A 15,000-nucleotide genomic window follows, 5' to 3' on the forward strand; every position below is an offset into this window, starting at 1 on the left:
GATAGAGAGAAGGATAAACAGACAGACAGACAGACTGTAGATAGAGAAGGATAAACAGACAGACAGACAGAGTGTAGATAGAGAGAAGGATAAACAGACAGACAGACAGACAGACAGTACATAGAGAGAAGGATAAACAGACAGACAGACAGACAAACAGTAGATAGAGAGAAGGATAAACAGACAGATAGACAGACAGACAGACAATAGATAGAGAAGGATAAACAGACAGACCAACAGACAGTAGATAGAGAGAAGGACAAACATACAGACAGACAGACAGTAGATAGAGAGAAGGATAAACATACAGACAGACAGACAGTAGATAGAGAAGGATAAACAGACAGACAGACAGAAAGCCAGACAGTAGATAGAGAGAAGGATAAACAGACAGACAGACAGACAGACTGTAGATAGAGAGAAGGATAAACAGACAGACAGACATACTGACTGTAGATAGAGAGAAGGATAAACAGACAGACAGACAGACAGTACATAGAGAGAAGGATAAACAGACAGACAGACAGACAGACAGACAGACAGTAGATAGAGAGAAGGATAAACAGACAGATAGACAGATAGTAGATAGAGAGAAGGATAAGCAGACAGACCAACAGACAGTAGATAGAGAGAAGGATAAACAGACAGACAGTAGATAGAGAGAAGGATAAACAGACAGTTAGACAGACAGACAGACAGACAGACAGTAGATAGAGAGAAAGATAAACAGACAGACCAACAGACAGTAGATAGAAAGAAGGATAAACAGACAGACAGACAGACAGTAGATAGAGAGAAGGATAAACAGACAGACAGACAGACAGACAGACAGACAGACAGTAGATAGAGAGAAGGATAAACAGACAGACAGACAGACAGACAGACAGACAGTAGATAGAGAGAAGGATAAACAGACAGACAGTAGATAGAAAAGCGTATAAAAACAGACAGATAGAGAGAAGAGTAGACAGACAGACAGACAGACAGACAGACAGAGCTGGTATAATCAGTAATGTACCTCACTGAACGTGTTCCTCACCGTGTCCCAGTTGGATGAAGTGCTGCATGTGAAAAAATAACAAAAAGAGTGACATCTCTTTCTAAGTGTGTGGAGCATTACCCTTAGTGTATTACAGAACTGATGGGTACACACACACACACACACACATACACACTGCGCACACACACACACACACACACACACACACACACACACACACACACACACACCCACCTGCTCTCAGGTGCATGGGATGGGTTTTCTGTTATGTGCAATAAACTGTGAGATTAACAACAAGAAATAATCAGTATTTAATATTACATTGCAGGAAGGTGAGAAAGCAGGTGTGGTGTGTGCTGCAGTCTCGGCTCATGGACACACCTTTCCTCCTACACATTCTCAATGTGCACACACACACACACACACACACACACACACACACACACACACACACACACATTCTCAATGTACACACACACACACACACACACACACACACACACACACACACACATTCTCAATGTACACACACACACAGACACACACACACACATTCTCAATGTACACACACACACACACACACACACACTCAATGCACACACACACACACACATTCTCAATGTACACACACACACTCAATGCACACACACACACACACACACACACACACACACACACACACACACATTCTCAATGTACACACACACATTCTCAATGTACACACACATTCTCAATGCGCACACACACATTCTCAATGCACACACACACACACACACACACACACACACATTCTCAATGTACACACACACATATTCTCAATGTACACACACACACACACACACACTCACACACACACACACACACTCACACACACACACACACACACACACACACACATTCATTCTCAATGTACACACACATTCTCAATGTACACACACACATTCTCAATGCGCACACACATTCTCAATGCACACACACACACATTCTCAATGTACACACACACACATATTCTCAATGTACACACACACACACACACACACACACACACACACACACACACACACACACACTCAATGCACACACACACACACACACACACACACATTCTCAATGCACACACACACACACATACACACATTCTCAATGTACACACACACACACATTCTCAATGTACACACACATTCTCAATGCACACACACACACACACACACACACACACACATTCTCAATGTACACACACACATATTCTCAATGTACACACACACACACACACACACACACACACACACACACTCAATGCACACACACACACACACACACACACACACACACACACACACACACACACACACACACACACACACATTCTCAATGCACACACACACACATACACATTCTCAATGTACACACACACACACATTCTCAATGTACACACACACACACACACACACACACACACACACACACACACACACACACCCCACCTTGGCTTCTCTTCAGCTGGCTCATTTTCATTTTCCTCAACTTCATCACTCTCTTCATTATCTTCATCTTCCTCATCACCCTCCTCCTCCTCAGTTTCTGGCACTTGCTGATGTGGAGACATTTTCTGGGAATAAAATAAAATGCGGTAGAACACAGAACTGACATCACACACATGTTCACACAGGATTACTGTCTCAGATCTCACACACACTCTGACTATAAAAGACTGTAGAAAGATCATCAGTCATAATCACACACTCCAGTGCTCATGTTAGTTCTCTCTCTCCAGTGTTCTGTAGTGTGTAAAGACTATAATCACACTCTTGATGTCTCCCAAATGAGGATGAGGTTCTGCTTTTGAGTCTGGTTCCTCTCAAGGTTTCTTCCTCAGAACATCTAAGGGAGTTTTTTCTTCATCACAGTCTCCATGGTGATCATCAGAGATAAACACACACCATTCACCTTCACTGTTACATTCTGTAAAGCTGCTTTGAGACAATGTGTGTTGTGAAAATCACAGACACACACACACACACACACACACACACACACACACACACACACAGCAGTTTGATACAGTTTATACTGACCTTCAGGTAGTTTTTGGGGACAAAGCCTCGATTCGCCTCGGAGTCCTGAGCAAACCACCATCCATCATCCCTCTTCTGCAGGATCTCAACAACACCTCCTTTCTGTACATACACGTAACACTCAGTGTGTATGTGTGTGTGTTTGTGTGTGTGTGCGTGTGTGTGTGTACGTTCTTTTACCTGAATTGTGAGGTCTCCCTCCTCTTCGCCTCTAAAAGAGCTGAGAGCTACATACATCTCATCACTGTTCTGAGCAGTCTTTCGTCCTGAACCTTCTTCATCCTCATCATCATCCTCCTCCTGTGCAACTTTATCTTTCTTCTCTTTAACCTCTTCCGCCTCAATGTTCTCCTCATCCTCAGCTGGTCTAACATACACACCAGTTCAGAAAGACAGTTCAGAAACAGAAATCAGGATAAATGAAAAGAGAGAGTTTGAATGTGTGTGTGTGGTGGGAATAAATGTGTATAACAAGAGGTGTGTATAAGAGGTGTGTATGAGGGGTGTGTATACGGGGGTGTGTATGAGGGGTGTGTATGAGGGGTGTGTATACGGGGTGTGTATGAGGGGTGTTTATAAGAGGTGTGTATGAGGGGTGTGTATGAGGGGTGTGTATATGGGGTGTGTATGAGGGGTGTGTATGAGGTGTGTATGAGAGTGTGTATGAGTGTGTATGAGGGGTGTATGAGGGGTGTTTATAAGAGGTGTGTATGAGGGTGTGTATGAGGTGTGTGTATGGGGTGTTTATAAGAATTGTGTATGAGGAGTGTGTATGAGGAGTGTGTATAAGGGTTGTGTATGAGGGGTGTTTATAAGAGGTGTGTATGAGGTGTGTATAAGGGGTGTGTATACGGGGTGTGTATGAGGGTGTGTATAAGAGGTGTGTATGAGGGGTGTGTATACAGGGTGTGTATGAGGGGTGTGTATAAGGGGTGTGTATGAGGTGTGTATGAGGGTGTGTATAAGGTGTGTATGAGGAGTATGTATGAGGGGTGTGTATGAGGGGTGTATGAGGAGTGTGTATGAGGGTGTGTATGAGGGGTGTATGAGGAGTGTGTATGAGGGGTGTGTATGAGGGGTGTGTACAAGGGGTGTGTATGAGGAGTGTGTATGAGTGGTGTGTATGAGGAGTGTGTATGAGGAGTGTGTATAATAATAATAATAATAATAATTATAATAATAATTTGTTACATTTATATGTTACACTTTTCTGCAGCACTCAAAGCGCTTTACATATGAAAGGGGGATTCTCCTCAACCACCACCAATGTGCAGCATCCACCTGGATGATGCGACGGCAGCCATATTGCGCCAGAACGCCCACCACACACCAGCATATTAGTGGAGAGGAGAGTGATATAGCCAATTAATATGAGGGGATGATTAAGTAGGCCAGCGGGCAAGTTTTTTTGGCCAGGATGCGGGGCACACCTACTCGTTTTGAAAGACATCCTGGGATTTTTAATGACCACAGAGAGTCAGGACCTCGGTTTAACGTCTCATCCGAAGGACGGTGCTTTGTTTTTTTTTTTTTTTTTTTATACAGTATAGTGTCCCCGTCACTATACTGGGGTGTAAGGACCCACACAGACCACAGGGTGAGCACCCCCTGCTGGTCTCACTAACACCTCTACCAGCAGCAACCTGGTTTTTCCCAGGTGGTCTCCCATCAAGTACTGGCCAGGCTCAACCCTGCTTAGCTTCAGTGGGCAAGCTGTCTTGGGCTACAGGGTGATATGTCTGCTGGCATATAAGGGGTGTGTATGAAGGGTGTGTATGAAGGGTGTGTATGAGGAGTGTGTATGAGGGGTGTGTATGAGGAGTGTGTATGAAGGGTGTGTATAAGGAGTGTGTATGAGGGGTGTGTATGAGAGGTGTGTATAAGGGGTGTGTATGAGGGGTGTGTATGAGGGGTGTGTATGAGGGGTGTGTATGAGAGGTGTGTATGAGGGGTGTGTATGAGGAGTGTGTATGAGGAGTGTGTATGAGGTGTGTATGAGGTGTGTATGAGGAGTGTATAAAGGTGTGTATTCGGGTGTGTATTCGGTGTGTATGAGGGGTGTGTATAAGGGTTGTGTATGAGGAGTATGTATGAGGGTGTGTATGAGGAGAATGTATGCGGGTGTGTATGAGGTGTGTATGAGGGTGTGTATGAGGGGTGTGTATGAGGGGTGTGTATAAGGGGTGTGTATAAGGGGTGTGTATAAGGGGTGTGTATGAGGAGTATGTATGAGGGTGTGTATGAGGAGAATGTATAAGGGGTGTGTATGAGCAGTGTGTATGAGGGTGTGTATGAGAGGTGTGTATGAGGGGTGTGTATGAGAGGTGTGTATGAGAGGTGTGTATGAGGAGTGTGTATGAGGGTGTGTATGAGGAGTGTGTATAAGGGGTGTGTATGAAGGTGTGTATGAGGAGTGTATGAGGAGTGTATGAGGGTGTGTATAAAGGTGTGTATGAAGGTGTGTATACGGGGTGTGTATGAGGGTGTGTATAAGGGGTGTGTATGAGGGGTGTTTATAAGAGGTGTGTATGAGAGGTGTGTATGAGGGGTGTGTATAAGGAGTGTGTATGAGGGGTGTGTGAGGGGTGTGTATGAGGGGTGTGTATGAGGAGTGTGTATAAGGAGTATGTATGAGGGGTGTGTATGAGTGTGTATGAGGGGTGTGTATGAGGAGTTTGTATAAGGGGTGTGTATGAGGAGTGTGTATGAGGGTGTGTATGAGGGGTGTATGAGGAGTGTGTATGAGGAGTGTGTATAAAGAGTGTATGCGGGTGTGTATGAGGAGTGTGTATAAGGAGTATGTATGAGGGTGTGTATGAGGGGTGTGTATGAGGGTGTGTATGAGGAGTGTGTATAAGGGTGTGTATGGGGTGTGTATGAGGGTGTGTATAAGGGGTGTGTATAAGGGTTGTGTATGAGGAGTATGTATGAGGGTGTGTATGAGGTGTGTATAAGGGGTGTGTATGAGGGGTGTGTATGAGAGGTGTGTATGAGGGGTGTGTATGAGAGGTGTGTATGAGAGGTGTATGAGGAGTGTGTATGAGGGGTGTGTATGAGGGTGTGTATGAGAGGTGTATGAGGTGTGTATGAGGTGTATGAGGGGTGTGTATGAGGAGTTTGTATAAGGGGTGTGTATGCAGGGTGTGTATAAGGGGTGTGTATGAGGATTATGTATGAGGGGTGTGTATGAGGGTGTGTATAATGGGTGTGTATGAGGGGTGTGTATGAGGAGTGTGTATGAGGGGTGTGTATGAGGAGTGTATGAGAGGTGTATGAGGAGTGTATGAGGCGTGTGTATAAGGGGTGTGTAAGAGTGTGTGAGAGAGTGAGTGTGAGAGAGTGAGAGAGAGTGTGAGAGTGTGAGAGAGTGTGAGTGTGAGAGAGTAAGTGTGTGTGTGTAAGTGTGAGTGTGAGAGTGAGAGAGAGTGTGTGAGAGTGTAAGAGAGTGTGTGTGTGTGTGAGAGAGTGAGTGTGTGTAAGTTTGTGTGAGAGTGTAAGAGTGTGTGTCAAAGTGTGAGAGAGTGTGTGGATGTGTGTGAGAGTGTGTGTTAGAGAGTGAGTGTGTGAGAGAGTGTGAGAGTGTGTGTGAGTGTGTGTGAGAGTGTGAGAGAGTGTGAGAGTGTGTGTGTGTGAGTGTGTGAGAGAGTGAGTGTGAGAGAGTGTGAGAGAGTGAGTGTGTGAGAGTGTGTGAGTGTGTGTGTAAGTGTGTGAGTGTGAGAGAGTGTGTGTGAGAATATGAGAGTGTGAGTGTGAGAGAGTGAGTGTGTGTGAGAGTGTGTGTGTGTGTGTGTGTGTAAGTGTGTGAGTGTGAGAGAGTGTGTGAGTGTGTGTGAGAATATGAGAGTGTGTGAGTGTGAGAGAGTGTGTGAGAGTGTGTGAGAGTGTGTGAGAGTGTTATAGAGTGTGTGTGTGAGAGTGTGTGTGAGTGTGTGTGTGTGTAAGTGTGTGAGTGTGTGTGTGTGAGTGTGTGTGAGTGTGTGAGAGTGTGTGTGTGAGAGAATGTGAAAGAGTGTGAGAGTGAGTGTGTGTGAGTGTGTGAGTGTGTGTGTAAGTGTGTGAGTGTGAGAGTGTGTGTGAGAATATGAGAGTGTGTGAGTGTGAGAGAGTGAGTGTGTGAGTGTGTGTGTGTGTGTGTGTAAGTGTGTGAGTGTGAGAGTGTGTGAGTGTGTGTGAGAATATGAGAGTGTGTGAGTGTGAGAGAGTGAGTGTGTGTGAGAGTGTGTGAGTGTGTCAGAGAGTGTGTAAGTGTGTGTGTGTGTGTGTGTGTGTGTGTGTGTGTGAGTGTGTGAGAATGTGAGAGTGTGTGAGAATGTGAGAGTGTGAGAGAGAGTGTGTGTGAGAGTGAGAGAGTGTGTGAGTGTGTGTGAGAATGTGAGAGTGTGTGAGTGTGTGTGAGAGTGTGAGTGTGTGAGAGAGTGTGTGTGAGTGTGTGAGAGAGTGTGTACTTGTCATGAGATTGCAGTGTGAGAGCTGTGAGTGTATTCTGTAAAGTTCTGAGTCGCTCCTCCTCCTGTCTCTTCCTCTGATTATAATTCCCTACAGGAGCACATTCATCCTCCTGAGAGAGAGAGAGAGAGAGAGAGAGAGAGAGAGAGAGAGAGAGATAAATACAGATGGAGAGAGGGATGTCATCCTGCTCCTGCTTCACTCCTACCTCAACTCCTCACTTACCGCAACTCCTCTACTACTTCTACAACTCCAGATCGCTCCCTGTCTTTTCAGTTCAACAAGTGACACCAAAAGTGAAAAAGAAAACCAGGAAATCACCCAGTCGCTCTCAGTTTGTGATCGCCATATCACACACACACACACACACACACACACACACACACACACACACACACACACACAGCATGCACCGAGAGAGAGAGAGAGAGAGAGAGAGAGATGGACAGATAGAGAGACAAAGTTGACAGAGTTGAACAAAAAGACCGAAGGAGAGATAAAAAGCAAGAGAAAATGTATAACCCAATAAACTTTGCCTTAATTTTGTAGCCTAAGAAGGAGGCGTGGCCTCGATGTGAATCTCAGTAAAGGAGTCGTGGTCTCTGTGTGTACCTCAGCAAAGGGGGCACGGTCTCTATGTGTATTTTAGTGAAAGAGGCGTGGTCTCTGTGTGTATCTCAGCAAAGGGGGCGTGGTCTCCGTGTATATCTCAGTGAAAGAGGCTTGGTCTTTGTGTGTATATTGGTGAAGGGGCGTGGTCTCTGTATATATCTCAGTGAAAAAGACGTGGTCTTTGTGTGTATATTGGTAAATGGGCATGGTCTCTGTGTGTATCTCAGTGAAAGAGGCGTGGTCTTTGTGTGTAATACATGAACAGTATATGCAGTAGGTGTGGATAATGTCAGGTTACTTTGGTGAGTTTCTGCAGTGTTGTCAGTGTCTCTGTCACTGCTCTCTGCAGATCTGAACACCTGTAAAACACGCACGCACACACACACACACACACACACACAGAATCATCCATGTGTGGGGAAGAAACCATGATGTAATCATAATGTAATGCTGCAGGAGAGACGCTGTACCTCTGAGACATCGTTGTCTTTCTTACTGACACATCCAGTCTGTTACAGTCCTTTAGCAAAGAGTCCACCTGCACACACACAGACACACACACACAATTTATGTTTATATCACTGTTTTTCCCAATGATAGATGTTTAAAATGGAACAACCTTCCAACCAGTGTTCGGGACTCAGACACAGTCTCAGTGTTCAAGTCGAGGCTGAACACACATTTATTTAGTGGCGTGTTTAGTCAGTAGGTGTTTGTGAGGTAAAGGAGCAGATCTGGAGGGATCATGGATATGGAGTGTTTGGTGATCTGGGATATTTGGATGCTGTCGTCTCCTCACATTCACACGTTCACTCAGGTTTGTTGATGGTGGTGTGGTGGGTCGTCTCTTATCCCAGAGATCCTCATGTCTGTGTTTCCTTCTGATTCTTCATTTTAGTTCTGTTGCCAGAGTGAATCTTACCAGAGTCCAAACTGCACAGTGACATTAACTTTCATACAACAATCAGGAGACTTAATAATCCATATCCTTCTCTTCCTGTCACCCTCTTCTCTCTCTCTCTCTCTCTCTCTCTCTCTCTCTCTCCCCCTGTCACCTCTCTCTCTCTCTCTCTCTCTCTCCCCCTGTCACCTCTCTCTCTCTCTCTCTCTCTCTCTGCGCATGCGCGGCGGGGTAGGTGAGAGTGGCGTGTTGAGCGCGAGAGCGATTTCTTTCTTCCGGCATTTATTGTTTTCCTGAGTTAATCCTTGGGGAGTGTGTGTGTGTGTGTGTGTGAGTGTGAGAGTGTGTGAGTGTGTGTGAGAATATGAGAGTGTGTGAGTGTGAGAGAGTGAGTGTGTGTGAGAGTGTGTGTGTGTGTGAGTGTGTGAGAGAGTGTGTGAGTGTGTGTGTGTGTGTGTGTGTGTGTGTGTGTGTGTGTGTAAGTGTGTGAGTGTGAGAGAGTGTGTGAGAGTGTGAGAGTGTGAGAGAGTGAGTGTGTGTGAGAGTGTGAGAGACTGTGTGAGTGTGTGAGAATGTGAGAGTGTGTGAGTGTGTGAGTGTGTGAGTGTGTGAGAGTGTGTGTGAGTGTGTGAGAGTGTGTACTTGTCATGAGATTGCAGTGTGAGAGCTGTGAGTGTATTCTGTAAAGTTCTGAGTCGCTCCTCCTCCTGTCTCTTCCTCTGATTATAATTCCCTACAGGAGCACATTCATCCTCCTGAGAGAGAGAGAGAGAGAGAGAGAGAGAGAGAGAGAGAGAGATAAATACAGATGGAGAGAGGATGTCATCCTGCTCCTGCTTCACTCCTACCTCAACTCCTCACTTACCGCAACTCCTCTACTACTTCTACAACTCCAGATCGCTCCCTGTCTTTTCAGTTCAACAAGTGACACCAAAAGTGAAAAGAAAACCAGGAAATCACCCAGTCGCTCTCAGTTTGTGATCGCCATATCACACACACACACACACACACACACACACACACACACACACACACACACAGCATGCACCGAGAGAGAGAGAGAGAGAGAGAGATGGACAGATAGAGACAAAGTTGACAGAGTTGAACAAAAGACCGAAGGAGAGATAAAAAGCAAGAGAAAATGTATAACCCAATAAACTTTGCCTTAATTTTGTAGCCTAAGAAGGAGGCGTGGCCTCGATGTGAATCTCAGTAAAGGAGTCGTGGTCTCTGTGTGTACCTCAGCAAAGGGGCACGGTCTCTATGTGTATTTTAGTGAAAGAGGCGTGGTCTCTGTGTGTATCTCAGCAAAGGGGGCGTGGTCTCCGTGTATATCTCAGTGAAAGAGGCTTGGTCTTTGTGTGTATATTGGTGAAGGCGTGGTCTCTGTATATATCTCAGTGAAAGAGGCGTGGTCTTTGTGTGTATATTGGTAAATGGGCATGGTCTCTGTGTATCTCAGTGAAAGAGGCGTGGTCTTTGTGTGTAATACATGAACAGTATATGCAGTAGGTGTGGATAATGTCAGGTTACTTTGGTGAGTTTCTGCAGTGTTGTCAGTGTCTCTGTCACTGCTCTCTGCAGATCTGAACACCTGTAAAACACGCACGCACACACACACACACACACACACACAGAATCATCCATGTGTGGGGAAGAAACCATGATGTAATCATAATGTAATGCTGCAGGAGAGACGCTGTACCTCTGAGACATCGTTGTCTTTCTTACTGACACATCCAGTCTGTTACAGTCCTTTAGCAAAGAGTCCACCTGCACACACACAGACACACACACACAATTTATGTTTATATCACTGTTTTTCCCAATGATAGATGTTTAAAATGGAACAACCTTCCAACCAGTGTTCGGGACTCAGACACAGTCTCAGTGTTCAAGTCGAGGCTGAACACACATTTATTTAGTGGCGTGTTTAGTCAGTAGGTGTTTGTGAGGTAAAGGAGCAGATCTGGAGGGATCATGGATATGGAGTGTTTGGTGATCTGGGATATTTGGATGCTGTCGTCTCCTCACATTCACACGTTCACTCAGGTTTGTTGATGGTGGTGTGGTGGGTCGTCTCTTATCCCAGAGATCCTCATGTCTGTGTTTCCTTCTGATTCTTCATTTTAGTTCTGTTGCCAGAGTGAATCTTACCAGAGTCCAAACTGCACAGTGACATTAACTTTCATACAACAATCAGGAGACTTAATAATCCATATCCTTCTCTTCCTGTCACCCTCTTCTCTCTCTCTCTCTCTCTCTCTCTCTCTCTCTCTCCCCCTGTCACCTCTCTCTCTCTCTCTCTCTCTCCCCTGTCACCTCTCTCTCTCTCTCTCTCTCTGCGCATGCGTGGCGGGTAGGTGAGAGTGGCGTGTTGAGCGCGAGAGCGATTTCTTTCTTCCGGCATTTATTGTTTTTTTTCCTGAGTTAATCCTTGGGGAGTGTGTGTGTGTGTGTGTGTGTGTGTGTGAGAGTAAGAGAGAGAGTAGTGAGTGCAGACGTGCGTGTGCGTGTGTGTGTGAGTGAGTATGAGAATGGCGGCTCCGAGTATGGAGCTGTGTGAAAGTTTGACTCGCCGGCACGCTGTTCGTGTGGTGTGTTGGGCGGGTGTTGAAGAGTGTGTGCTGGCTATCGGTGATGTGGTGGGGCACGCGAATATCGTCGCTGCTTCGAGGATGAACAGTGCAATTGTGTTTTTTTTCAATGATATCGATAGAATGAAAAATGTAGCTGAAAAAGGCATTGTGATAAATAATGAACTCATCCATGTTTTCCCCCTCAGTTCCCCTGCAAAGAAAGTTATCCTGTCTAATGTCCCAGTCTTTATCTCAGACAAAGAGATTCATAAAGAGTTGTCCCGGTTTGGTCGTGTGGTCTTCCCCATTAAGAAACTCTTCCTTTGTTGTTCCTCTCCAATGGTAAAAAACCTGTACTCCTTTAGAAGGATGGCTTTAATGGTTTTAAAGACCCCCTGCTTATCGCTGTTTTTAAATTACGGTTGGAGGGCTACGATTACAACACCTTTGTGACTTCGGATACCAATATGAAATGTTTTAAGTGCGGTAAGATAGGCCATCTTGTCCGGGCGTGCCCTGATAAACACAGTGACACCGGTGTTTCTGAGCAACTGGAGCGGGACACAGCCCAGCCTGCTGGAGCCGTTCCCCCTGCGACTTCAGTTCAGCTGACTCCTGAAAGCCCTGGAGCGGCTGCTGCACCAGTAGTAGAGGAGAACTAGTCCCCAGCCCAGCCCCAGAGAACCCCACCCCCCACCACCCCGGCCGAAACAACCCGAGTGAAGTCTTGCTCGGTGAAACTGGTCACGGAGAAGCCCAGTGAGGCCGACCCAGACCAACAGGAAACTTGCTCGGCTGAACCGGGTGAGGAGAGGTCCTACTCAGTGGATTCGGGTGCAGTGCTCGAGTTGCCTGTGCTGGCGGAGGCAGGCCCTGGGGTGCAGAGCCCACGTTTGGAAACACCAGTCACTACACAGGTGCACGGAGATGGGGGAGACGTGGAGATGGAGGACGAAACATTCTTTAAGGTTCCAACCAAAAGAGGCGAGGTAAGGGACGAACCGTGAAACAGACAAAAACAGACACAAAATCTGCAGAACAGGAATCAGAGCATGAAGACTGCATGTCGGACTCTGTCCTTATTGTCGACTCTCAGGAGGAAAACGTCAATGTTGTATATAAAGTGGAAGACATTAAAGATTTTTTACATACCAATAAGTGGCAGAAGAATATTTTAATCGAAGAGTATTTCCCAGACAGAAAACAATTTATTTATGATGTTAAACATTTTAGAAGAGAAGGTGCTTTTATAGATGTAGAAGTGTTTCGTCTGAAGAAATTGATAACGAGAGTAAATCGGGAAAACTCTAAGGAGGATTGATGTCTGGGGTTTTTTATTTTAGAGAGGTTTTTACCCTCTGTTTATTTTATCTATTTTTTTCAATGAACGGAATCCGGGTTGCGAGTATGAATATTAATAGCGCGAGAGAGTATGGCAAGAGAACGAAGCTATATGAGCTAGTTAAACAGAAGCGTGTGGATGTTTTAATGTTACAGGAGACCCACAGCGATCCCAGTAATGATGCTGATTGGGTGAAGAAGTGGGAGGGGCTGGCGCTTATGAGTCATAACACCTCACGAAGTGGTGGTGTAGCTTTACTGTTTGTTTGCAATTTTATTCCGGTGTCTTATTCAGTTGAGGAGATTTTGAGTGGGAAGCTTTTAAAAGTGAGAGTGTTTTATGAGAATGAAGCGTTTGTTTTTATCTGTGTGTACCCTCCCACCAGTCCAGTGGAGAGGATGATCTTTTTAAATACGCTGGATCATTGCTAACTGCAGCAATGCAGATACTCTCATTTCAGGTGGTGATTTTAACTGCACGGCAGATATTTTAGACAGGAATCACATTGAACCTCACGCGGCTTCCAGTAAGCGTCTGTTGGAGATGTTAGAGGCCCATGAACTCAGTGATATATGGAGAAATATACACAAGAAACAAAGACAGTACACGTGGGCCCATGCCACAGACGGCATTCTCTCGATGGCCAGGCTTGATCGCTTTTATTGTTTTAAACATCAGCTGACGTCTTTTACCAATTGTTTTATTGTTCCAGTAGGTATCTCAGACCACAGCATGGTTTTGTGCACAATCAAGAAATTGAATGTAAAGCCTAAGAGTGCCTACTGGCATTTTGACACCACACTCTTAGATGATGTTAATTTTAGGGAATCTTTTATTTTTCTATGGAATGTTTTTAGATCTGGAAAGGCAGCTTTTAGCTTGTTACAAGAGTGGTGGGACATAACAAAATTGCAAGTCCAGGACTTTTGTCAACAGTACACTCTCAATGTCACAAGGGACGTCGCTAGATCATTAAAAGCTCTGGAGATTGAAGTAGTGGAACTCCAGCGTTTGGGGACCACAGGAAACCGAGGGCATGATGAAGACCTCAAGCACAAAAAGGCTAGGATGAATGACCTGTTGGACATTACAGCACAATGCGGTGCGAACAGAGTCAGGGGGTCTCTTATCGGAGCCCACTGAAATTCGCAGGCAGACAGTAAGCTTCTATGAGAAGCTGTACAGCAGTGAACTGTCAGAGGCACAGATAGCGGAGGAGAGTTTCCTTGCGGACCTGCCTAAGCTCTCTGAGCAAGCAGCCAGAGAGATGGATGGAGAGTTGACGCTGGTTGAACTTCACAAGGCCTTCCAAGGCATGGAGAACGAGCGGGCGCCAGGTATAGACAGTCTCCCTGTCGATTTTTACAAAGCCTTCTGGGCAGTGATAGGGGAGGATGTGCTAGAGGTCCTGAGGGTCAGTGTACGGAGAGGAAAGCTCCCATTAAACAGTAGGAGAGCCGCTCTGACCTACTGCCGAAGAAGGGAGACCTGACCCACCTAAAGAACTGGCGCTCTGTCTCTTTACTGTGCACTGACATCAAACTTCTTTCAAAAGCATTATCTTCGAGACAAACTAAGGTGATGGAGCAGATCACTCACCGGGACCAGACGTACTGTGCGTCTCCAGGCTATTGGGATTGAAGACTGGCCTGATTTTTCTAGACCAGGAAAAGGCTTTTGACCGGGTTGAGCATAAATATTTGTGGAAGGTGCTGGAAACCTTCGGGTTCAACCCAGGTTTCATGGCCATGATCGAAGTGTTGTATTGTGAAATTGAGAGTGTATTGAAGGTAATGGTGGTTTATGTGCCCCTTTTAGAGTACACAGAGGCATCAGACAAGGCTGCTCTCATGAGCCCCTGGTTCATGGTGGACGGCTGGACATCTCCAATGCGACAGCTCCTGCACTGTCCAGAGCACTCATCTTCTCAAGGGTTGTGACACTCCGGGAGTTGGTGGGTATCGCAGGTACGGACCTTTTGCGGACAGAGGACCTGGCAGCACGTGTGGGTCTGCGGTCCCTGCGTGTTGTAAATCGGCTCCTAC

General features: G+C 45.8%; 1 protein-coding gene across 1 annotated transcript in view; it reads right to left on the reverse strand.

The window, feature by feature from the left end:
- nphp1 (nephronophthisis 1) overlaps positions 1 to 15,000 on the reverse strand; it is a 42,683-nt gene that overhangs the window by 15,170 nt on the left and 12,513 nt on the right. The window contains 7 exon segments of the mRNA XM_046855826.1: positions 1,019 to 1,061; positions 2,485 to 2,609; positions 3,076 to 3,177; positions 3,256 to 3,442; positions 9,677 to 9,789; positions 10,568 to 10,628; positions 10,740 to 10,807. Of these exon segments, the coding sequence (XP_046711782.1) occupies positions 1,019 to 1,061; positions 2,485 to 2,609; positions 3,076 to 3,177; positions 3,256 to 3,442; positions 9,677 to 9,789; positions 10,568 to 10,628; positions 10,740 to 10,807 (699 nt within the window).

Source organism: Silurus meridionalis, chromosome 8 (assembly GCF_014805685.1).
Source record: "Silurus meridionalis isolate SWU-2019-XX chromosome 8, ASM1480568v1, whole genome shotgun sequence".
Taxonomy (NCBI): Eukaryota; Metazoa; Chordata; class Actinopteri; order Siluriformes; family Siluridae; genus Silurus; species Silurus meridionalis.